This window comes from Rana temporaria, chromosome 3 (genome assembly GCF_905171775.1).
Source record: "Rana temporaria chromosome 3, aRanTem1.1, whole genome shotgun sequence".
In the NCBI taxonomy this organism is placed as follows: Eukaryota; Metazoa; Chordata; class Amphibia; order Anura; family Ranidae; genus Rana; species Rana temporaria.
Genome location: NC_053491.1, coordinates 132,028,502 through 132,055,762, shown reverse-complemented (window position 1 = coordinate 132,055,762; position 27,261 = coordinate 132,028,502). Strand labels below are relative to the sequence as shown.

The window sequence follows — 27,261 nt, the reverse complement described above, 5'->3', positions numbered from 1 at the left end:
CAATTGTAGCTATCTTGGCTGTATGCCCAGACATCACACTTAGTGTTAAACAGGAAGAGAACATTTCCTAGCACAATCTGAACTTTCTAAACAGTATATAAAACAGTATATAAATGTGAAGACAGCAGATGTACATGTAAACCTTATATATGGAGATTTGGTTCATCCCTGTGTATCATCTGAGGCTGTTCACTTCACTGGGTGTATGGAGGGTTTAAATCCACTTTAACCACTTGCCGTCGCCGCACCGTCATAATACGTCCACAAGGTGGCTCTCCTAGGCGAGATCACGTATTATGACGTCCTGCCTTTTAGCCGCCACTAGGGGCGCACGCCCCCGACTCCCGTGCGTGTGCCCGGCGGGCGCGATCGCCGGCGGGCACACGCGATCGCTCGGTACAGAGCGGGGATCGGGAGCTGTGTGTGTAAACACACAGCTCTCGTTCCTGTCAGCAGGGGAAATGCTGATTTTCTGTTCATACAATGTATGAACCGAGGATCAGTGTTTCCCCTAGTGAGGCCACCCCTCCCCCCACAGTAAGAACACACCCAGGCATACTTAACCCCTTCCCCGCCCCCTAGTGTTAACCCCTTCACTGCCAGTGGCATTTTTATAGTAATCTAATGCATTTTTATAGCACTGATCGCTATAAAAATGCCAATGGTCCCAAAAATGTGTCAAAAATGTCCGAAGTGTCCGCCATAATGTCGCAATACCGAAAAAAAAATCGCTGATCGCCGCCATTACTAGTAAAAAAAAATATTAATAAAAATGCCATAAAAATACCCCCTATTTTGTAAACGCTATAACTTTTGCGCAAACCAATCAATAAACGCTTATTGCGATTTTTTTTTACGAAAAATATGTAGAAGAATACGTATCGGCCTAAACTGAGGAAAAAAAATGTTTTTTTATATATTTTTGGGGGATATTTATTACAGCAAAAAGTAAAAAATATTCATTTTTTTCAAAATTGTCGTTCTATTTTTGTTTATAGCGCAAAAAATAAAAAACGCAGAGGTGATCAAATACCACCAAAAGAAAGCTCTATTTGTGGGAAAAAAAGGACGCCAATTTTGTTTGGGAGCCACGTCGCACGACCGCGCAATTGTCTGTTAAAGCGACGCAGTCCCGAATCGCAAAAAGTACTCTGGTCTTTGGGCAGCAATATGGTCCGGGGGGTAAGTGGTTAAAGTTTTTCTTTACAAACCCTTTAAGAATAAGAATTATCTATTAAATAATCAACATGTATTTAGATGTCACCATAGCATACAGTAGAAATACATACGTATACATACAAGCATATGTATGATGAAAATGTAAAATCATATATTAATTTAGCCTACTCCTTTAAATCTTAACAATTGTTTTGTGAATTTACATTGTGGTAGATTCCCACACATTTACTTCCTTGAATTGTGTGATATGTATTTATTTCACCCTGTTTATAGAGACTGCCGTGACATCCAATTCACAGAGCCTGCCTTCTGAACTATGGAGGAGCTGAGGGAGGAGTTTCAGGAAGCAGAGTCAGTACAGGAATCATTGTTTACCAGCAACAAGGTACCATGGAATATATAGTCCTTAGAAATGAAAAGTAAATAGCAGAGGTGAAGCTGCAAAGCATGTAGGGAATCCAGGAAGTTTTGTGTAAAGGGATGGCCACAGACAGGCAGCACTCACAACATAAAAGGTGATTTTGCAAGTAAATTTATATGGACTGTCAAAAATAACTATTGTTTGTATTGCTATTACAATGCTGATATCATTTACTGGAAGTGTATGCTGTGATCAAAGCTTTTCTTTAAAATGAACATGTGCAAAGTTACATGTTGAAGCACAGGCTCTGTGTCATCAGCTAACCCCAAGAATTTGGGGAATCATTGGATTTCTGGAAGATCAACAGGTATATTTTTCTTTGCACCTATTTAACAGATATAACAAAGTACTTGCATTGGAGTATTTACAGTGGAAGTAAACCCTCCTACAGTTTTCAGCCAAGAAAGCTGCCATCTTGGCCTGTTTAATCTTCAACTGCCATAATGCTGCCCATGTGATCAGTTGTGACAGTTTGGTTGAGAGCACAAGCAATGTGAAAGTTACATTCCAGGCACATGCTGGAAATGTAACTGTTTTTTGAAACTGTTAAATCAATGGGTTTACTTTGGCTTTTACTAACCACTAGAGAGAAAATAAAAGAAGTTTGTTAAAACATATTTTGACACCAGATGCAGTTATTGCCTGTTTCAGCAAGAAAGGGGTCCCTGAACACGTGTGAAGCTAATTAAGGTTGGTGTTTCCCACAAAGAGGTGTGTTCTCTGGTCAGTGTTTGCATACTTGCCGTATTCTGCAAGAGCAGTTTGAAACTGGACACTTGGGGAAAGCATGTCCAGGTCTGTCCGGCCTACACAGCCATTGAGGCAGACTAAAGCCACGTATACACGATCAGTCCATCAAATGAGAACGGTCTGATGGACCATTGTCATCGGTTAACCGATGAAGCTGACTGATAGTCCATCGCGCCTACACACCATCGGTTAAAAAAACAATCATGTCAGAATGCGGTGACGTAAAACACAACGACGTGCTGAAAAAACGAAGTTCAATGATTCTGAGCATGCATGGATTTTTAACCGATTGTTGTGCCTACTAACGATCGTTTTTTTCCAATCGGTTAGGACTCCATTGGTTAAATTTAAAGCAAGTTGGCTTTTTTTTAACCGATGGTTAAATAACCTATGGGGCCCACATAAGATCGGTTTTGACCAATGAAAACGGTCCATCAGACCGCTGTCCTCTGTTTAACCTATCGTGTGTATGAGGCCTGACATCTAATTAAGACTGATACTCTACCCTAAAATTGTCCTAAGCTAGGCTCTGTCCTAAAGAGGAATAGATAGAGCTATGCTACATAATAGTCAGGAGACTGATAGATATTTATGTTCATCGTTATGCTAAATAACCTGTGTTTGGGCAGAACACTGGGGGTTATTTACGAAAGGCAAATCCACTTTTACACTGCAAGTGCACTTGAAAGTGCAATTGGAAGTGCAGTCGCTGTAGATCCGAGGGTGACATGCAAGGAAAATAAAAAACAGCATTTTAGCTTGCACACGATTGGTAAAATCAGCAGAGCTTCTCCTAATTTCAGATCTACTCCTCAGATTTACAGCGACTGCACTTCCTAGTGCACTTTCAAGTGTACTTGTAGTGCAAAGTGGATTTGCCTTTCGTAAATAACCCCCACTGTGCTATTTTGAACATTTGGATGAATACAAGTTGGCAAGAAAAAGGAAAACTGATATTACTGAGTCATTCAAAAACTCACACTTGAAGGTAAATCTCACAATATACTTTAAGTTGGAAAGTTTTTGCTGTTTAGCTTTGTTTAATTATTTCTAACTACAGATTGATTTTTAAAAATGTGGTCAACCAAATGGTTCTCTCTGGGTTTCTCTACTCGATCTGTGCATTAAGAATGATGTTATTATTGCTAGAGAAATCCTACCCTCATAGAATGATAGGAATTTTATATTTAACTCACAACCTGTCTGGTGAGTAGCCAAAACTATCACTTGGATTAGATTCAAATGCAATTCAAGGAAATTAGTTTGATCTTGTTTAAAATAATGTAAACAATCACAACTGAAAATGAAAGAAGAGTGCAGACACTCATTTTCTGCAAACTCTCCGGAAATGCTTTACAATTTGGAGATGTCAGATTTGATAAACCTGTAAGATTAAAGCTCACCACACAAGTTACAATCTAACAGTACAATCTGCAATAACTATGTAGAAAAAGGACTTGCCTGTAAAGATATAATTTGAATAGGTTTTTTCTTGTATAGTTTTGGTAAATCTTAGAAAAGTATGGTCAGATTGTAAAGTATATGGTGAGCTTAAGGCAACCCTGTATTATATAAAACGTAGTATATGCATTATAACTAAAGCTACAACAAGACTGACAACACCAAGGAGTCACAAAGCAGAATACACAGACAGCAATTGTAAATTCTGCTAGCATATTTCACATTTATAGAAAGTTATCATCATTTTCAAGAAATCCAAAAAAAGGACTGGTGATATATTCTCTGTTGTCAGCCCCCATTTGTACATCCACACTACGCAGCATTTTCTAACAAACAGTCTCCTGGGGCTGTTGACACTGGCCAATCTGTCAACATTCAGATGACTGTGCAATGACAGCTGAAGTACTGCTAACCTGCCTCTCTAACACTTCAGCACTTTAATTCCATCCTCCTAGTCCTTAGTGAGACAATCCGACTTCCGCTGAATATGTAGAGGTGTGATGGTGAGTAAAACAGCCTAAATCTGTGAAAAGCCATTCCAGCTCGGTATAAACTGTGATTTTGCTATGAAGGGACATCATATATATATACATCACATATCACAGACATCTTTTCAAAATTCCTCTTCTGTATCTAATTAGATTTTCTACATGCCATTAAGCTTTTCACATAGTTATTACTCATTGCATGACTTTATAAAAAAGAAAAGGGTTGTTAGTGTTTGGCATACATTGCACTTTATACTCTAAAAAGTCTACAAACCCACCTGTACACTCACAAAGTGCTTGGACTGTGAAATAATTAAGAGAAAAAAAAATCCAAAATTAATACCAAGTACTATAAGTTTCCCTGTACTTTGTTTGCAAGTCTCTCTGTAATTCATAAGTCGGAACTTGCCTTGCCCTGAGGTCATGTTGGTTAATGCAGTAATGTGATAACATTCATGGGAGTTTATTTACTAAAGGCAAATAGGCTGTTCACTTTGTAAGTGAATTTTCATTTAACTTAATCAATGTGGTGAAATTTCACTTTGCAAAGAATGTCCAATTACATTCAAGGAGAATTGAAAAAAAAAACTATTTCTAGTTGCACATGATTGGAAGATTAAATTCAGCAGAGTGCAGTACATTAACTTATCTAAGTGAAAATTCCTTTGCAAGGTGAATAGCCTTTTTACCTCTTGAAAATCAACCGCATAGACTTAATCAAGCAAAAAACACGAATAAAAACTTTAACACAATTCATGTATCAATGACAGACTTCAGTAAACAGATATCTGATTGGTTGCTCTGGGTAACAGCCAATTGAATATCACCACTGATTTGTTCCCTGCTTTGCTAGATAAGGGTGGGTAGAAATTGCGCAGGTAGGTCCCGAGGACCCAAAGCTGCTGTGCATGTGTATGTAGCAATTACATTAAAGTAATTGTAAAGTCTCACTTTCACTGACGGGTGCCCCCACAGCCTGCATCTTTCTATGGGGGCACCCAAGCTGAGTCAGAGCTCTGTGTATCCATTCAGACACGGGGCCCCGACCCTGCCCCCTCTCCCCTGATTGGCTAACTGACTTTGATTGACAGCCATGGGAGCCAATGGGAATTGTGGACATCGCTGGATAGAGGAGGGGCTCAGGGTAAGCATTAGGGGGTTCTGGGGGTCCTGCTACACACAAAAGGTTTGTGTGTAGAATGCATTAAGATAAAAAAAAACTTTTGCCTTTACAACTGCTTTAAGTTGCGGCAGAGACACGCTCTGTGTGTCAATGAAAACACAGAGCTGGCTCGGGAGCAAGCCCACACAAGTGCCCCCAGAGCAAGCAGCTTACTATGGTGGCACTCAGTAAGGAGAGGAGCCAGGAGCACCAGTGGGGGACACGAGATGAGAAGGATTGGGGCTGCTCTGTGAAAAACCATTGCACAGAGCCGGTAAGTATAACATGCTTGTTATTTAAAAAATAAAATAGAACCTTTACAGAGTAATAACAAGTGTTTCTAAACTTCATATACTGTCACTACAAAATAAAACAATGAAATCAGGTATAATAAAACATGATGGATATACCAATGCTCTAAAAAAATACGCACAGATTTACACAAAGTAACTGTTAACATAAAACTCAGTACATTTTGAGAATGTCTTGGATTTCATTATAAATCATGTCAGTGGTTTTGAAGAAAGAAAAATCCATCCAAGAAATTGGCAACACAAAAGAATGCAGCACATCCTGCCATCTGGAAGACACCCAACGTTCAAGCAAAAGACTTTTAACAGAGTGAACATGACACTGGTTTATTGATGCTATGGAACACATTAATATTTTTGTGTACAGTCAGGTGCTAAGTATGAATACAACACTTAGTTCACAGCGGTTTTCAGGAAATGCAGACATTTAACATTTTCAATTGCTGAATCAGATGCCAAAAAACAGCATTACCATTAGTGATGGATAGATTAACCAACTTTACTGCACTGTCTGCATTTGTACATTTTCTGGAGCACATTTGCACGCCATTATTCATACACCATTTGTCAGTTATTGTGCTAATTGCCATGTGTCTGTGTTATCCAATTTTTTAGGGGCAGCGGTTATACAGAGCACATGCTGTTCAGATTCAAATGTGCTACCCTCCGATACCAACCATATGTGAGAGGCTGTGGCCATTGGCCAATACAGTACAGCATGCTTATTCATCGAGGACAGGCTCTGTGTGATACTTCCTATAGTTCATTCTAAAAGTCCCAGTGTATATTGAATTTTTTTTTTTAGACTTGCTCAGGGTTAAATGGTATTATTTTTGTTTCAACTGTACCTGTAAACTTATAAATGTTTTTCCTAAGAGGAGACACCACAATGAGCAGACTATAACCTTTGTAAGGTCACTTCCACACGAGGCAGAATCTGCTTTGCTCAGCAAGGGATCTGCCCGCTGATCCCCTGCTAATCAGAATACAGTGGGCGAATGACAGGCTCCTGTCCACTCAGCTTATGCAGAGTGGACAGAGCCCACTCTGCTCTATGGGTAGTCGGGTGTAAGTGGACCCCACTGTCCATTTACACCTGACCATGCTCCGATCCAATCCGCCTACATGGAGGGGAATGGATCCCCATATGTGTTTTTTTTTTTTAGCAGACCGGATCAGATTGAAGGTAGCTTGCTGTAAACAGTCCGTTTACACCCGCCAGTCTCAGAGGGCTACACGAGCCATCTGATCAGGTCCACTTGTTAAACTGACTGGCAGACTTGATCAGATCACCTGTGTGAAATAGGCCTTAGTCAGAGAAGTTTCTTCTGTGCCTCTCTGTAATTCTGTTTCATTTTATTGCTGTGTACTGACCTTCCATATCTTTGTGGCTAACTGCAATCCTCCTACCATTACTTATGCCTTGTACACACGATCGGAGTTTCCGATGAAAAAAGTCAGACGGAATTTTTTCATTGGATATTCCGACTGTGTGTGGGCCCCATCTGACTTTTTTCTGTCGGAGTTTAGAAATAGAACATGTTTTATTTTTTTCCGATGGAAAAAAATCCTATCAGAAATTCTGATCGTCTGTGTGGAAAAAAAACATGCATGCTCAGAATCAAGTCGACGCATGCTCGGAAGCATTGAACTTAATTTTTCTCGGCTCGTTGTAGTGTTTTACGTCACTGCGTTTTGGACAGTCGGAATTTGGATTGACAGTGTGTATGCAAGACAGCTTGAACGGAATTCCGACAAAAAATTCCATCAGATTTTATCCCATCGGAAATTCCGATCGTGTGTACAGGGCATTACTGTTAAAAAAGAAGTCAGCATCAGACTGACCCCCGGCGTCTCTGCACTGAGAACGGAGCCACCAAACACCGCTGATGGCTCAGTTCTCACTCCTCCCTGAGCAGAACGATGCTGACTATCAGTTAGCATCGCTTCTGCTCTACTTCTCAGCGCTCATTGGCGCGCTGAGCAATGGAGGTGCGGGGAAAGGTTTTGCAGCGGCTCACTGAGATGCTAGGAGTGACATCAATCAGGTCAGCTGGTGGATCAAGACTTGAAATCGGGATGGTATGCTGCCCCGACTGATGACTGTGACGTCAGTGGAGAGCGAACTTCAGACCACTCTCTGTTGAAAATGGGTCACAGGAGTGCAAAACGAATTGCACACCTGTGACCCATAGGAGAAGCCCAGCCTAAAAATTTCAGGCTGGACTTCTCCTTTAAGTCTCATGAATGTTGCAATGGAAAATATCAGGGTATCAAAATGAAACTAAATTAGAGAGGTGCACAGTTAACCTCCCTGGCGGTAAACCCGAGCGTGACTCGGGGTAGGTTTCCAATGTTAGGATCGTTATCCCCGAGTCACGCTCGAGCTGGACGTGCAGAGTGTGCAGCGGCGCGGCTTACCTTTCGCTGGATCCACAGGCAAGTTACTTACCTTGTCCCTGGATCCAGCGATGCCACCCCGCTGTGTGAGCGAGCGGGACCTCCTCGCTCGATTCACAGTCTCCCCGTGTGCCGCCGATCTCCGTTCCCTGCGACGTTACGACGCACGGGAGCGGAGAACGGCGCCAAATTCAAAAAAGTAAACAAACACTTTACATACAGTATACTGTAATCTTATAGATTACAGTACTGTATGTAAAAAATACACACCCTCATTGTCCCTAGTGGTCTGCCCAGTGCCCTACATGTACTTTTATATAATAAAAACATTTCTTTCTGCCTAAAAACTGTAGATTGTCCAAAAGTGTCCCTTTATGTCAAAAATGGTTTTAGATCAGCTAGAAAACAGCGATAATAAATTACAATCACTTGCAGAATTGTGCGATAGCGATTTGTGGGGAAATTCGTCATAACAAAAAAATAATAATGACAGCGACAATTCTGCAACTGAGCAAATTTCAGTGATTTTGAGTTGATTACATTATTGAATCATTTTTATTATAATTATATTATTATTTGTTATAATTATTTATTATATTATAATTTATCATTTTGTTTTAAAAAAAAAATCATACCCGGGATGCCTACAAGACTCTTGCTTGGTCAGATTTAAGTGAGTTATTTCTAAAAATTACAGGCCTACAGTATAAAACGCCAAATTTCCTTGCAAAATAATTGTACCGCTTTTGGTACGTAATTCCAGACAGAATCATACCGCCAGGGAGGTTAATGTTTGTCTGTTTGCAAATGAACTATAGGCAAAGTAAATAAGACAATAATGTAATAATGTAACTCTAATTAATAATACATTATTACAGATTTTTGTAATGCTAGTAGTGTAAGCATCTGAATTTGACTTGGTTTCTACTTGTAGTCCCTGTAAAGTAGAAATGTAGAGGGAAAAACAGCACAAGGCGCCAGCCTGGTGTGTTGCAGTATAAATAGCACACTGAAAAAGAGACAAGATCATAGTGTGTTGCTTCTCCTTTTACTGTCCAGTCACAGGACAAGGGTGGCTATGAGGTCTGTAAGGCCCCGTACACACGGCCGAGGAACTCGACGTGCCAAACACATCGAGTTCCTCGGCCAGTTCAGTCCTGCAGCCGCCGAGGACCTCGGCGGGCCGAGTTCTCCCATAGAACAACGAGGAAATAGAGAACATGTTCTCTATTTCCTTGCCGAGGTCCTCGTCGGCTTCCTCTGCCGAAAGTGTACACACGGCTGGGTTTCTCGGCAGAATTCAGCCAGAAACTCGGTCGGAAGCTGAATTCTGCCGAGGAAACTGGTCGTGTGTACGGGGCCTTAGTGAAAGTAAACCTGCAGCAGAGAAATGTCAGGTCCCTTTCCCTGCCAGGATGATGCTTGGAAGTGATGTATACATCATTGAACTGGATAGACAGAAAGACAAATCTTTTGAAAGATAAAATATCTCTTATATATGTATTTCATTGTTGTAATTAGCTGTTTGCCTACAGAGTAGCTTTAATACAGGAAATACTTGTCTTCTTGTGCCAGAACAGTGGCACTTCAACCAGTTTATGTAAGATATTGTAAACTTCAGAGAAAAAACCCAGATAAAGACAGGGTGTAAAACTAGCTTGGCACAATGTCAGAGCCTTTGTTAGATATATTTTACCTGTTTATGGCCAAGTACACTATGTCCATTAAAGTTTACATTTTAGTTATATCAAGACTTTTTTTTTAACGTGTAAAGTTTTAAATAGAATCCTGCTATGCAATACTTGCATAATAATGCTATAGAACTTAAAAACCCTTTGTATTTCAGTAAAATCCATTTTCGGTGAAAAAAAAAAATATGCGTATAAGGTCTCAATGCTTCCAGGAGTCAGCCACTCAACTCAAAATATAACTTAATGTATAACTTGGGGAAAATTGTCTCTACTCATAACATCATTGGAGCTTTCCTTTATTCTTCATGTTGGCTGTTTTATTAGTTACCATGAAGATTTACAAGTTTTTGTCGGCAGCCATTTTTAACAACCTATTATACAATGTTATGGGATAGTACCAATAAATAAACCCAAATTATCCCAATTATCACTTTTAAAGAGGCAACATGGATGTTGCTGGTCGAATGTATGGCTCTGAAGAAAACCTGTCTAAGTAGTAACAAATCATAGGCTGAATGGGATTGGTATTACTTCAGAAGCCTGCCAATTGTGAATACATTCAGGAAGCTGGAGGTAAAGCTAAATATTTATCTCCAGAAGCAGGGAACACTCATTAAATCATCAATCAATGATGTTGATAGGTTTATGAGGTCTTTGAGCTGGATTATTCCTATAAAGTGACCTCTCTGTTTATCTTAATGTTTAAGGTCTACCACAGCACTTAGAGAACTGACATACATGCAATACCTGTAAAACACAGTTACTGTATAATATGGTGTTCAAATGTGTAATCACCTTATTGGCACATGGTAGAAACATGGTCACATTGACAGAGAGAGGCTAGTGCAAATAATGGTACTTTTTGAGCTTGTAGCTATACCTGTCTTTTGTGTGCTGTGTTGTAAGAATTTTATTCCACTACTTAAAATAATCAGAAATTGTTTCTGTTTCAAATGTATTGGAAACAAAAGCCAGTTGCCCTAATTTTCTAGTGTGAATTGACTTGAATAATATATTTTTTTAAAACTGTCAATCAGTTTCTTTCTTTTATTCTTGCATACTGTTTAGAATAAAGAGAGACATCTAATATAAATGATTGCTACGGGCATCACACATTTATAAGATATTGGGATTGATTTACTAAGGACAAGAGAAGTTGTACTTTGCAAGAGAATTTTCACCAGAGATTAGTGAATGTGGTTACATTTCAAATTGCAAAGAATGCCCAATCATGTGCTTTGAAAATAAAAAAACAGAACTTTGCTTGGGCATGATTGGATGATGGAAGTCAGCAGAGCTTCAACTCGTTTACTGATCTCTAGGGAAAATTCCCCTGCAAAGTGAACAATCAATTTGTCTTTAGTTAATAAAAATAATAATAATAATAATAATAATAATAATAATATTTTTATAATTTTTTCCCACAAATAGAGCTTTCTTTTGGTTTCATTTGATCACCTCTGCAGTTTTTATTTTTTGTTAAAAAGATAAAAAAATTACAGAATAAGAAAAAAAAAATACAAAACCATTTTATATTTTGTTATAAAATTTTGCAAACAGGTAATTTTTCTCCTTCATTGATGTACGCTGATGAAGCTGCACTGATGTGCACTGATAGGCTGCACTGATGGGCACCGATAGGCTGCATTGATGGGCACTGATAAGGCGGTACTGATGGGCACTGATAGGTGGCACTAGTGGGCACTGAGAAGTGGCACTTAGAGGTGGCACTGAGAGGTGCCAGTGAAGGGCATTGATAGATGGCACTGGTGGGCACTGAGAAGTGGCACTAATAGGTGGCACTGATAGGCCACCTGTAGGCTATTTCCTAAAGCCATGGGTGATGATCATGATTAACACAGATAGTGCTGACAGGGAAATCCAGATTTGAACTGTCTATGGCCAGCCTTAGACAGGAATTTTAATCCTTAAGCAGGTAAAATGACTCCCATGTGTATATTTCACCTGTGAATTTAGCGGGTTATCTAAAGTTCAGATCTAACTGTAGTTTGGTAATAGACAAAAAACATTGCAATTAGAAAGTATAACGTGGACAAAAGGGCCATATTAACACGTTAAGCGCATTGGGATCCTATGGGGTAAATGACCGCGCTATGCCACTCAACTCCACTCAACACTCTGCATAGGCAAAATTTACGAAAGTTGACAATGAATGTTGATTGTAAGCTTCATTATCTCATCAACCTGCATTACAGTACCTAATGCATCAGTAATTTGGTAAATGGTGTCAATCTAATTCTAATGCAAACAGCTGAATATTTTTTCAGTGTTTTTTTTTCTGCTGTTGTGTTTTTAACTAGAGTGACACCTAAATAAAATATTCTATGTTTTATCTAAGATAGTTTAAATAGGCTTGCAAGTTAGTAAAACAGATGTCTCCTTTGTTAACATATTAAGGGTTTATTACAGGAACAATAAAGACTTAAGGTCAGACATTTGTTTTGTGTTCTCAAACAGAGATCAAAGACAAACATTCTATTTCTTAGTTTGCAGAAAAAAGGTTTCTCGATGAACTTTGCACTTGAAGTCGAACAGTAATGCTTTATGCACATAACCTTTTGCTACTCGTGCCATGGGGAAAAAAAGCATTGATATGTAATAGTACTTTGTATGTAAAAGGTTTAACATACTTAAGGCACTGTAATAACCTCTTAAAGAACGGCATGTATGCAAAAACAACAATCTGTGTAATCACTATTACCACCTCAGCTGTGTAAAATAAAAAATATATAGAAGCGTCTGTCCTAGCCTATTATGTTGCCTATTGCAGTTTTTCCACCGTAGAACACATCAGTTTTAGTACATGAAAATGCATGTCAGTGAAATACCATTCATTCCTGTGTGGCCGATTTACATTTCTGTGCTGGAACTTAGTGTGTTTTATTAAAGGCCACAATAAGGGCCCATTGACAACTATGCATGTGCAATGCCCTGCACACCTAGGTGTGAATGAGCCATTAAACAGAACTGTCACTATCTTGTAATTGCAATCTCCCTCCTCCTAAAATCTAAGCTGCACTGGTTATCTGAAACATCACATGATTTTAGTATGTGTGTTAAAAGACACATTAGGCATCTCTATACAACTTGAGCCTAAAGAAATACAGCTGTTGTAAAAATTACTACCAGAAAGGAAAAATCAAGGAATGCCTGGACCAGTCAGTGAAACTAACACGTATGTAATTGTTTTCATATCATCATCATTATCTATTCATCCCTCTTAAAATAAAATAATACTGCAGGGAGAATGGGAATGTTTTACAGTGACCATATTATTTTACAAACCTGTGAACTCAAAGAAAGTGGTTCTAGTCCCTTTGAGATTAAGGAAGCTTAGATTGGTTTAACATTTCTTAAACTTTGAATATTGTGATTTTCTTTAATAGAATAGGGGCAGGTTACAAATTATCAGTCTGTTACTGCTGTCTTTCTCTTTCTGTCACATGATGAGTGACAGAAGGGGAGAACCCTAGTTTGGGTGAACACATCAATCAAAATAAGACAGAAATACTAACCTTTCTTATTAAGAGTTTTAGCTAGAGTTATATGTTAATGTAATAATCACAATAAAACCAAGAAAATATATTCAAGCAAATGATGGAGAGAAATCCTTACAATACTGGATGTATGTGGGTTAAACTTGCACCAGTAAAATCCAAGCATAAGAATTGAACACACTACTATGTGAGAACTATGAATACTTACTGTAATGTCTTTCCCAGCCCATTTGCATTCATCTCTTCGGGTGTTAGTTACAGGCCAAATAATCTAAATAGATTAAAATTAAAATAAATTACAATTTATTACATTTTTTATTTACACATAATAGTCAAGAACAACATTCCCAAAGTTTAAATGTGTTCTAGCCATGTTTCTAAATGTGAAAAAGGACTTTATCTTTAAAAAAAAAACAAGTAACCCATATGGAAGAGAAGCTGGCAGGAACAATTAAACCACTGGGCTTCTGTGTCCTTTCATGATATCCGAGTTCCGTCAGCAGTGATTTAAGAGAAAACTTTCACAAGTGTACCATAATAATCATTTGTTTTGTAAAATAACTTAAATCTTTTTGTATGGGTAACTTTAAAGGTATTTGGAAAAATGTCAATGCATGTGTGACCAGAATTTCTCAAAAACAAATAATTCTTCAAGGCAGTATTGTTTAATGTAGAATGTGCTAGATAAAAAGCACCTGTTTCTGCTCAAATAAATATATTTTTTCCCTGACACTTTTAAAAGGCACACAATGTTCCACATTAACTTAATTTAAAAAAAAAGGGTGGAATTGATCAACTATACTATAAAATACACATAAAATGTTCCAGAGCCGATTGGTTATTTATGATTTTTCCAGCAAACTTTATCCCTGAAACTTTTCCATATTCAGCCAATGTAATAAGCATGTATTCTTTCTTCTACCATAAAAAAGAATTCCCAGGTAAGTACAGTCAGCTGTTCTATCCAGAATTACTGCAGCTGGACTCAGAAAGTAGACTCAGATTTTTGCTTAAGGTAGCACCAATCTCATTCACCAACACAGGATTCGATGTTATTGGTAGCAATGAGTAGTAAAATAGGCTACTAAAAAGACACTTGTCCAACAGGGAAGAACTAAAAAAATATGTATTTTTTTAGTCCAGAGGAAGGCAAAAAAATCTTAGGCCTCATGCACACTGGACGTTTTTTCTGCTGCTTCCAGGGGCATTTGGCATCTTTTTTCCTGCCTCTAAACTCTGTTGCATGTTAGCCTAGGCCTTTATGGGAGTTTAGAGGCAGGGATGTTTTGAGGTGGCAGAAAAAAAAAACACAAAAGCCAGTACATCCAGGAGCAGTAGAGTTTTGGCAGAAAAGCACGCTCAAAGGACCTAAATGCACTTGGCGGTTTATCACTTAAACAGTAATTAATTTCAATGAGCAGCATAAATAATTATTCTAGCAAAATAAATTAGTTAACACCCAAGACCTTGATGTGCCTAAATGACTTGCGTACAGTGGATGCATTTTAGAACAGGTTTACTAAAAAGGTTGTAAATAATGGTAACAAAGATAGATCCGCCCTTTCTGTGTTCCCACCACTGCGCTTATGAACAAATAGTGATAATCAAATTGTCAAAAGAGTGAAGCAGCTACTTTTAAAAAATCAAACTGTGAAAAACATATTCTAAAACCCTAAAATTAGTGTAATAAAATATAAGCAGCGCTGTAAACAATGTAAGAAAAAATATCAGTTTTCACAGGTATTCAAAAATAATGCTAATGTCCATAAACATCACCATGCGACAAAAGTGAATATGTGCACAAATTCCCAAAAATATATATAAATGTGTTTAAATATTAATTAAATCTAAGTCCATAAAACACATCAAGTAGGTTTGTGAAAAAATAATCATAATAGCTTCCAATCTTCCACCACACCCGGTGTCAGTGAATCCTCTCCCGTCAGATGCAAAACTTACCAACTCAAATTGCCTTACACTCTCGTGTTCAGCGTGTAAACGTGTACAAAAAGACCTCACTGGTAGGTATAGCAGATAATTTCAGTTCCAACCAATTCACTTGCAGAAAGCTGGGTGGGTGATAATCTGATGGAGATGGCTGCAGTACAATTATTAGGTAGAAGTGGGGTAAACTTAACTGAATAAACTAGTTTTCAGGGATTTTCTAAAGACAGAGAGGTAGGAGCTAATCGGACATACTGTACATGAGAAGGGAGCTGCAATAGTCAAGATGGGATAAAATCCAGGGAAAAAGTAAGTCATTTTGTGGTGTTGCTAGATAAGAAGGGGCACATTATGTTAATGTTACAGAGGCTAAGGAGGCAAAATGTAGTCAATGATTGGATGTGGGCCCCGTAGGCGAGGTTAGAATCTAGGTCTACACATAGCTTCCTGGCATGTGTGGAGGGGCTAATAACTGTGCTTCTGAGCTCAATTGTCAAGTCATGGGGGGAACATGAGGAGGAAATATTACAAGCTCAGTTTTAGACAGACTAAGTTTGAATAAATGGTATGATATTCATACTGATATCTTTCTCAGTAAATTTGTGATACATTAGACTGATGGAGTAAGCTGGGGACTAGAGAGATTGATCTGGGTGTCATAAATGTAGATATGGTATTGGAAGTCATGGAAGGTTATCAGCTGGCCCAAGGAAGAGGGTAGAGAGAGAACAGGTGGAGAGAGTATTGGGGTACCCGTGCAGAAAGAGGAAGAGGAGCAGAGGAGATACAGTTCTAGGTGACACTGAAGGTGCAACGAGATAAGTAGGAGAAGAACCAGGAAAAATAAAAAATTGTGGAGCCAAAGGAAGTTGAGTTTATTGAGGAGGAGCGTGTGGTCGACTTTGTCAAAAGCAGCGGTAATGGTCTAATGCCGCGTACACACCATTGTTTTTCCTGGCGTTCAAAAAGCTGTAATTTTTCATGACATGATTCCTCTCCAGCCTGACTTGCATACACAGGTTCATGCAAAAAAACATCCGACCAAAGCGCGGTGACATACAACACATATGACCAGACTATAAAGGGCAAGTTCCTTTCAAATGGCGCCACCCTTTGGGCTGCTTTTGCTGATCCTCGTGTTAGTAAAAGTTTGGTGAGAGACGATTTGCGCTTTTCAGTCTTCGTGCTTTTCAGTCCGTTACAGCGTGACAAATGTGTTATCTCCATTCTGAAATCTAAAATCTCAGATAATCTCTCGTTAAGAGTACAGTGCTGTATATGCACAGGACAGAACACATTTACATCTCACAATTCATCGTATCTGTCCACTTAGCATCATCTCAATGCACCTGTGTGACTTGTGCTATTTCAAAATGGTGTAAATTAAATATTTAAACCAGAAAGACCAGTAGTCACATTACACTTACCGTATTTATCAGCGTATACCGCGCACCTTTTTCCCCTTAAAATCAGGGGGAAATCGTGGGTGCGCGATATACGCCGATACTGTTGCAGAGGTGTTTGTTTTATTAATTAGGCGCCGAGCACCGAAGCCTAGAGCCGAGCCAAGCCGAGTGTACTGCACACTCGGATATGCTCGGCTACGCCCGCAGCCACGCGAGAGGAGCCGATAGGAGCCGAACAAACAGGAAATCCGGCTCCTCTCGGCTCGGCGCCTAATTCAAAAACGAACACCGCCACAACCCCGAGCAACGTGCGGATGGAAGACTGGATGGACCCCGCAGACAGACACCAGGACGAACCCCGCGAGGAAGCCGCAGACGGACACCTGGACGGACGCCGCGAGGAAGGCTGGACAGACCCCGCGCACGGCCGCAAACGGACGCCGGACCAAACAAGGCCGCTGATGGACGACGGGAAAGACACCAAAACTGTAAGTAATTCATTTTTTTCTGGAATTTCCCTTCTAGATTAGGGGTGCGCGCTATACGCCGGTGCGCGCTATAGGCAGATAAATACGGTATATATCTTATATATTATTATGTTAAAATGTTATTATAGCAGTTCAATTTGAAATTATATTAGCTAAACTGTGGCAACATGTTTTTACTATATGTATTATAAATAGTTTATTAATATATGTTATGTATTTGGGCAGGGATACTTTGCTAATAATGCCTGTGATTATCACTAAGATCTTAATGCTTCATAGTATTAAATGGTCTTCTAACCCACTGTAAAATCCAGAGATCCTCACAGACAATTATTCATGCTTGTTGAAAGGCTTTTAGGAATTAGGTATAGAATAAAACATGATCCTCATTTAATACCATACTGTGATTCTGCTGGGAACCTCAGATAATGTAATATAAATAGAAACACGTTACAGATTGTATTCTTGCACAATATCATTTACATGTGACATTGACCAGAGATTGGCTCTTGTATGCTATTGGGTGAAAAAACTGTCTAAACACCTGGATGGAAATTAACTTCCTTTAAATCCTTTTTATTGGATTTGTGTTTTATACATCTGTGTGAGAGCTACGTTGTCTTTTTCCAGAATGTACAACCAATTATCTGTCAAGGTAAAGCTTAAATGAGTTGTAAAGGCAGAGTTTTTTTTATCTTAATGCATTCTATGCATTAAGATAAAAAACCTTCTGTGTGTAGCATTCTCACCAGCACCCAATAATTACCATCCTAAACCCTGTCTCTCTCCAGCGTTATCCACTCTTGATTGGCTGAGACACAGCAGCGGCGCTATTGGCTCCTGCGGCTGTCAATCAAAGTCAGTTAGCTAATCAGAAGAGAGAGAGGGGGCAGAGCTTTGGTCAGGGATCCATGTCTAAATGGGCACACAGAGCTCTGACTCAGCTCAAGTGCCCCCATAGCAAGCTACTTGCTGTGGGGCACTCGACAGGATTAAGGGACCAGGAGCTCCAGCCAGGGACCCCGAGATTTGCCATTATCCAAAAGGTCTCCAGTATTCCAGTACAGAAATCTCTGCATATCGCCCTTCTCAACTTCTTCATTCTCTTGGGTGCCAAACTCACCATGGCCAAATCTTGGAAAAAGTCAACTGTCTCTGCTAGCAAAAAGAAAAATCTCATGGATCATGGCTCAAGGGAAAAAAAGCATTTATACACCTGGACCGCACCAAGAAGTTTGATTCGATCTGAGAACCTTGGGCAAGCTTCACAAATGTTTTGCTACACACTTGACCTCATACTTACTGTACACTCTATCTCTCCTATTAATGCACCCCTCTAGTTGGACCATCTTCTCTAACCCTCTCCTATTTCCTAACTCCTTTCTCTTCTGCCTCTCTTTCCCCTCTCTTTGCTGGAGTGTAGCACTCCCCTGCTCAGCACTCGCTATTATTGGTGTAAGATTCATGATCGGAAGCAAGTAATCTATCTCCAATAAATATCCCCCAAAAATATATAAAAAAATAGTTTTCCTCAGTTTAGGCCAATATGTATTCTTCTACCTATTTTTGGTTAAAAAAATCGCAATAAGCGTTTAACGGTTGGTTTGCGCAAAATTTATAGCGTTTACAAAATAGGGGATAGTTTTATTGCATTTTTATAAAAAGATATTTTTTTACTACTAATGGCGGCGATCAGCGATTTTTTTCGTGACTGCGACATTATGGCGGACACTTCGGACAATTTTGACACATTTTTGGGACCATTGTCATTTTCACAGCAAAAAATGCATTTAATGGGGGTTATGTGTGACCTGAAGTTTGTTTACAACTGTAGGGGGGTGTGGCTGTAGGTGTTGCGTCCCCCCTATAAAAGGGATGACACGATCAATGCTGCCGCCACAGTGAAGAACGGGAAAGCCGTGTTTACACACGGCTCTCTTCGTTCTTCAGCTCCGTGGACCGATCACGGGACTCCAGCGGCGATCGAGTCCGCGAGTCCCGCGGTCCCGGAGCTTCGGACCGGGTCCTGGGAGCGCGCCGTGGGTGTGCGCCCGCGACCCATGGCTGGGTACTAGTACAGGACGTACCTGTACGTAGATGTGCCGATCAATGCTTAGAATGCACAATTAGTTTCTTTGTACTGTGCACTAAGTGCAACATTGTTCTTCTTACTCCTACTTCAAAATGTGGCCATGTTGGCCGTGACTCAAATATTATCTTTTACATGCTTTTGAAAATCTATATTGTAAAATCAATACAAATATGGAAAAGAAAAGCAAAAGAAAAATGTTATCTACAATTCATCTGTATGAATTCTGCCTGTAAATCCCAAGTGCTCACTATTCACACATGCACTGTTATAATCCTTCTGAAGGAGAAAGCTTCCCATTGGCTTCCTGCTGCTGTCAATCAAACTCTGTGATGAGGGAGCAGGGATGGGGCCATGCCCCGATGTGTGGGGCCTGGGAGCGAGCCTGTAAAAGTGCCCCTATAGGAAGAGAATTCCTATAGGGGCACTGAATAAAGAGGAGGAGCCATGAACACCAACAGGGTACATGAGAAGAGGAGGATTGGGCTACTCTGTGCAAAACCATTGAACAGAGCAGGTAAGGATGACATGTTTGTTATTTTGGTAAAAAAATAAATTAAGGGCGATAGCAGGCATGTCTGCTGGCCAGGAGAGCCAGAACGGGGATGTGTGTATGTAAACACACAGTCCCTGTTCTGACAGGGGAGGAAACACAGATATCCAGATTGCCGCCATTACTGGTAAAATAAAAATAATAATAATAAAAATGCCATAAATCCATAAATCCATACCCTATGGGCCAGATTCACAAAGAAGCGCCTATCTTTAGGCGGGCGTAGCGTATCTCAGATACGCTATGCTGCCGTAACTTAGAGCGGCAGGTCCCATATTCAGAAAGAACTTGCGCTCTAAGTTACGGCGGCGTAGTGTAAATGGGCCGGTGTAAGCCCACCTAATTCAAACTAGGCTGGTAGGGGGCGTGTTGTATGTAAATAATTTGGGACCCCACGTAAATGACGTGCTTAACGAACGGCGCATGCACGCGCATGCTCAGTATCACGTCGAATTTTCAAAGTAAATTACGCCCGCTCAATGCTTAGTCGACGTGAACGTAACCTACGCCCAGCCTCATTCACGGACGACTTACGCATACAACGTAAAATACGACGCTGTTCGGACGTTTCCGACGTCCATACCTAACATGATTTACCGCTACTTTATGAGGGGTAACTTTACGCTGGTCAGATGCCTTACATAAAAGACGTATCTTGATCCGCCGGGTGCACGTACATTCGTGAATCGGTGTATCTAGCTCATTTGCATATTCAACGCGGAAATCAACAGAAGAGCCACCTAGCGGCCAGCGCAAATATGCACCCCAAGATACGACGGCGTAGGAGACTTACGCCGCTCGTATCTTGGCCAAATCTATGCGTAACTGATTCTAAGAATCAGCCGCATAGATACGACGGCACACATTCGGACTTACGACGGCGTACATGGAGATACGCTGTCGTAAGTCCTTTGTGAATCCGGGCCTATAACTTTTGGGCAAACCAATCATGATATGCCTTTTGCATTTTTTTTTACAAAAATATGTAGAAAAATATATAGCCTAGACTGATGAAGAAATGAATTGTTTTACATTTTTTGGGGGACACAAAATACAAACCACAGAAGTGATCAAATACCACCAAAAAAAAGCTCTATTTGTGGAAAAAAAAGATTGTCAATTTTGTTTGGGTACAGCATCGCATGACCGTGCAATTGTCAGTTAAAGTGACGCAGAGTCGTATCGCAAAAAATGGCCTGGTCATTAAGGGGGGGAAATGACATTTTCCTACATTTTTCATAATTTCATTACATTATGTTCTACATATGCAAAGAATATTCCAAAATAGTGACTATTTTACACTAAACATGACACACAAATATTGACAAGTACAAAAAAATACTCCTGAATATGCCTAATATGGCACTAAAAAACCTAAGGCTGCCATAAAAATAAGGACCTAATCATTTACAGTTAATCCAATTCAGAAATGTGTCACACAATACATAGTGGGTTCTGCAATCATATACGTTCATGTACAGTATGTTGGCCTTTATCCAACAAAAGTATTGTTAACTCATTAAAACAGATAGTTTAAAACTGAGGGTCACAATTCACTTTACATCCCAAACTTTAATTTCAGGTCAGCAGATGACCTGATCATAACTATGTGAATGTTAATTTTTCACTAGCTATCCCATTTCTTGATTTAATTTAACAAGCATTTAAATGTAGTAAAATGGAACTGTAGTGTGATTAAGCTCCATTATTACTAGAAAGACATGTATTGTTCATAAAAAAACACACTGGGCTATTTTCCTTCTATTTTCATGGCTGATCTGCTTTTCTGTCTAATGGAAAATCTGGCACATAACTCAGTTGGCACTACAGTCTTAGTAGCATATGGCTCCTAAGAGTCAGATTCCGGATACTAAAAAATAAGCTTATGAAACAGTCTCAGAGATTTAACAAATTGTCTAAAGATGCCGAGGTTATAGGCTGGACTGATTTTTCTGAGTTGGAAAGACTGCAAATGTATTTAGATTGGAGAAAGGCATGCTTTTGTTTGGTTTATTCAATAAGTATACAGAATTAGAATGATGTGCAATGTGCAGTAACCTATAATAATGTATCAAGTTTCATCTTTCAATAACGTCACTTTGAACAAAAGTCTGAATGGTTGTAGTAGGTTTCCAATTTTTGTGTGTTGCATTATTAAATAAGCTTAACAATTTCTACTTCATGCTATCTATATTTAGAGAGTGAGCACACTAGAGATCATAAATCTGAATTGGATGAAGGTTGGATTGGGCTTTTGCTGTAACTGTTTGTCTGAATTTGCATAATTTGTTCTTGAACTCAAAGGGGATAGGCGTTTTAAGAGTTTCTTTACATCCAGAAGTACACTGGATTTAAATAAAATGGTAGGAATGATCAGACTGCCAACAGTCATTAGTCTTTGATGGCAGAAATAAAAAACATGATCGGTTTTCTCGGCAAGAAAGCTGCTGGGATAGCTTTTTGCTGTGAAAACCGTGTGTGTGTATGCTTTCTCATCGAGAAAACTGCCGGGAATCCCAACGAGAAAAATTGAGAACCTGCTCTCTATTTTCTCATCGGGATTCTCGGCAGAGTGTTTCCTGCTGAGAAAAACGTTTGTCGGTATGCTAACCTGTCCCCAGGTAAACCCGCATAGGGTGTAGCAAGATGGCGGCGACGGTAATCAAATGTGACGGGCGCCGGCTCATCGTGATCGATGATGTCACCGCGTTCTTCCCATTCAAAAGAACGGCGGTTCTTTTGAATGCCCGTCTGTATGCATGGCAAGCTTGCCAGGAATTTCGTCAGGAAAACCAACGTTTTTTTTCCTGACAGGATTCCCGGCTGTGTGTACAGGGCTTCAGGCACATACTTTGCAAAAACTATTGCATGAGAAGGCTAAAGCTGGACATAAATGGTTAGAATGAAAAAAAAATGATTCCGGATTAAGGAATCCACCATACAGAGACAATTTTGTTCTATAAAGTGGCTCCTGCTACTAACAGAAAACATCAAAAAAAGTTTTCCAACGTGTCCAGTCAACAGACATCGATCTAAACTTTGGTCAAACAGGTACGAATACACACACACATTGGAATGCAGCTGGTTTCTGCTGAAATGGCCAAATCTCAACCCATCTATGACCAACTTTAGGTAAGACGCCCCGGATTCAGATACACATGCCTATCTTTAGGCGGACGTAGCGTATCTCATATACGCTACGCCGCCGTAACTTTGAGAGGCAAGTCCCGTATTCAGAAAGAACTTGCGTATATGGGCCGGCGTAAGCCTGCGTAATTCAAAATAGGCTGGTAGAGGGCGTGTTGTATGCTAAATAGTCGTGACCCAACGTAATTGACATTACTAACGAACGGCGCATGCGCCGTCTGTGAAAGTATCCCAGTGCGCATGCTCCAAATTACGCTGCAAATAGTGATTGCTTTAGACGTGAACGTAAATTACGCACAGCCCTATTCGCGTACGACTTACGTAAACAATGCAAAATTTGGCGCTGGCCCGACGTCCATACCTAACATTGGCTACGCCTCATAGAGCAGGGGTAACTATGCACCTACATTTCTGATTCGTTGTATCTAGCTCATTACCCTATTCGACGCGTAAATCTACAGAAGCGCCACCTAGCGGCCAGCGTAAATATGCAACTAAGATACGACGGCGTAAGAGACTTACACCGCTCATATCTAGGCAACTGTGAGGCGTATCTGATTCTATGAATCAGGCGCCTAGTTGCGACGGGCCGCATTCGGAGTTACGACGGCGTATCTGGAGATACGCCGTCGTAACTTCTTTCTGAATCCGGGCCGACATATGCAGCAGAAAGAGCCACAGCACATAGTGGGAGACCAAGAATTCAACACAAACTTTAGTGTGTTCAATGAAAAAGCAAATGCAGTGATTAAAGACTGCAGAAATCTGCAGAATGTGCATCGAAAAGGGTAAATATCCATCATTATCTTGCACTAAAACTTCTTTTAAGTAGAGACAGATTTTCTATAGGAGGTATTTTCTTCCTAAATAATAAAAGCAAGAAAGAAAAAAATATGTAGGCTTCTAAACATTAAAAAAATCACCACAATATACTAGTTATTGCAAGTAAATACAGCACATACACTAAATTGTGTTGAATGCATCATGAAAATTAGCAACTGATTAAAGTGTACTTCTATAAATATTATTTTCCGTATCTTTTTTTAAATTTTTGTACATTTGATCCTGAAAAAATGAAAATGACATTTTATGTTTATGAAAATGTGTAAGGTTTATAAACTACATTTTATTTGCAATTTGAAGAAGTGAATATGTGGTCTACCTACTGTGCAAAACACAGCACAGTTTCTGTTCTGTCAGCTGGCTCCATATGCTGCTGTCTGTAAGCTATGCACCTTATTTGACATGTCACACTTAAAGACTGTTAGAGCTGAAGGTAGATTACAGACCATATGACATAGACCTCTTAGCCAGACCTCTGGAATATGAAACTTGAATTGATAATAATGTGAAAGATGGTGTTTTGACTAGATTATTATTCATTCATGGTCGTCATAACATTCCTTCCGAATAATTTTTAATGCTAAATGACTCCAAACTAGATTTTTTTATACCATATGGCTGTAATTCTATCACACATGGTATATAGAGGAATGCCTTGTATTAACATTTAAAGCATATCTGAAGCCAAAACAAACTACTGTGTCTAGAGAGACACACATATTAGCTTTAGATATACTTGAACAATAAACCTGTAATGAGCAGGCATCTTACCATTGCACTGACATACTAGCAGATTAATAAAATAACAAACATGCCTATACTTACCTCCTCTGTGTGATCATTTTGCAAAGAGCAGCCCTGATCCTCGTCTTATGGGTGTCCCACTGGTGCTTCAAGCCCCTCCTCTTCATCGGGTGCCCCCACAGAAAGCCACTTTCCCTAACAGCCCGCATCCATTGATACAGACAGTGGGACTCAGCCCCATCCACCTCTCCTGTGTTTGTTTGACAGCAGTGGGAGCCAATGGCTCCTTCTACTATCAATCTGTCCAATGAGGAGAGGGACAGTGGCTGAAGCAGCTGCGCTCATGCACATCGATTTATCGTATAGGGCTCAGGTAAGAAAAAGGGGGGGGGGGTCTGGTGGGAACTTCAGCAGAGAAAGTTTTTCACCTTAATGCATATGATGCATTAAAGTGAAAAACCTTGAGGCTTTACAACCACTTTAACTAGCCTTTGAGAAGGAGAAAGGACTCACAGGTAAGTTCATTACTACATGGGTGGCCTCTGAATGAATGCAATATCGATCACAGCCTATGCTGAACTAGAAGATCCATCACAAATGGTATAGTATCGACCTATAGGCCTGGGCTCAGGATTAGTGGTCTAGTTTAGGAAAGGTCGTGGGGTGACTTTATGTTCTATGCAGATATTGCTGTTTGTTTACTTCTAGTTATTACTATAAACACATGTACATGTGTTTTAAATTCTACTGTACACTTAAGTGATATTACTTAACGATGAACTCCAGTCTTATTTTAAAAAATTAAAAGTCAGCAGCTACGAAAACTGAATACTTACCTGTCCCAGGGTCCAGCACTGTGCTCACCTGAGCCTTTTGTTCCACTGATATTTTGTCCTTGGCAGTGGCATCTTTACTGTGGGCACCCAGCTGTGACAGCTTGCGGCTTCACAGCAGGCTGTCCACTGCGCATGCTGTGCATTGTGAATGGGATCGCTGATGTGTCCAGAAGACTGCAGAGAGGGAGGAGAACTTCTACTCGGATTGCCTAGGCTATCCAAGGGGAAGTGAGAGCGGGTACCTTTTAAAACCAGATACCCGCTCTCCCACCCAAAAGGTGTAATTTGTAAATGAGAAACAGGGGAGGAGGCCTCAAAGTGGAACTTGCCCTTTTGGGTGAAGCTCCGCTTTAAGTGTAAGCAACAAAGTACAGCAACCAAAATGTAAGAGAATTACTTCTCATTCTAATGAGCTGATTTCTGAGCTAGGAATCATTGCTATATACTATTTCACAGTACCCATTATTTCATTATTAACCACTTCAGCCTGGAAGAATTGGCTGCTCTATAACCAGGCTATTTTTTGCGATTCGGCAATGCGTCTCTAACTGGCAATTGCGCGGTCGTGTGCCCAAAGAAAATTGACGTCCTTTTTTTCCCACAAATAGAGCTTTATTTTGGTGGTATTTGATCATCTCTGCAATTTTTTTTTTAAAAAAAAGCATTTTTTCTTCTCAGTTTAGGCCAATATGTATTCTTCTACATAAGCGTATATTGATTGGTTTGCGCAAAAGTTATAGCGTCTACAAAATAGGGGATAGATTTATAGCATTTTTATTATTATTTTTTTACTAGTAATGGTGGTGATCTGCGATTTTTATCTGAACTGCGACATTATGACAGACACATTGGACACTTTTGACAAATTTTTGGGACATTTGGCATTTATACAGCAATCGGTGCTAGAAAAATGCACTTATTACTGTAAAAATTCCACTGGCAGGAAAGGGGTTAAAATTAGGGGGCGATCAAGGGGTTAATTGTGTTCCCTAGGTGTGTTTCTAACCATGGGAGGAGGGGACTGACCTAGAGGAAATGACAGATCGTGGTTTCTAGCTTTTAGGAACTCACAATCTCTCTCCCTTCACAGAACAGAACATCGTGACTGCCGGTCACAAGCATCGGCACCCCCTCAATGCAGGGGGCGCACGTGTGCCTGCTATCCCACTTAAAGGGACCAACGTACAGCTACGCCAGTTCGCGGGATCTTGCTGAACCGCCGCTGTAGAATGACGGCAACTGGTTGGCAAGTGGTTAACAAGTTGTGGACTTTAGCGAATGAAGTAGACAGAAAAAAATATGTAAATTAGTACTTTTGGCATATCGCGTATATCCAGGGCTCCCTCCCACAATTTGCCTGCTCTACCCAGCTAAATCACATGGACAGCTATCAGTATGCTCTCTATTGCAGACAACAAATTCTGCATGAACAAAGCCTACAAATGCCTTTATTCAATTTGTAATGGATTCTTACGCTTTGCACCCTCATAACTTGTACAACTCATATACACATATCACAATTAAAACAAAAACTGGCCAATTTTTTTTTTTTTTGTTATGTCTTTCTATCTATATGCAACATATAATTTTTTTTGTTAAATGTTGATTTTGCCATCAGCATATCTTACCTCTTGTGCCCCCCCCAAAAAAAAATAAAAAAAATAAGTGTTTTACTTCAGTATCATACGTAATGACATTAGGCCCTTTGCTGAAATGAAAAATGTACTTAGGTCTATAATAGGTAAACAGGTGTGAAAATGGAAAGGGTTAAATAAACAAATGTATACTTTGTGCACAGAGAAAACAAAAATGTAAGTATAAAACATTCTA

At 39.8% G+C, this 27,261-nt stretch overlaps 1 protein-coding gene across 1 annotated transcript in view; it reads right to left on the bottom strand.

Moving 5' to 3' along the window:
* SEMA3A (semaphorin 3A) overlaps positions 1-27,261 on the bottom strand; it is a 294,077-nt gene that overhangs the window by 185,499 nt on the left and 81,317 nt on the right. The window contains exon 3 of the mRNA XM_040343438.1: positions 13,590-13,652. Within this exon, the coding sequence (XP_040199372.1) occupies positions 13,590-13,652 (63 nt within the window). The remainder of the gene's footprint in view (positions 1-13,589; positions 13,653-27,261) is intronic.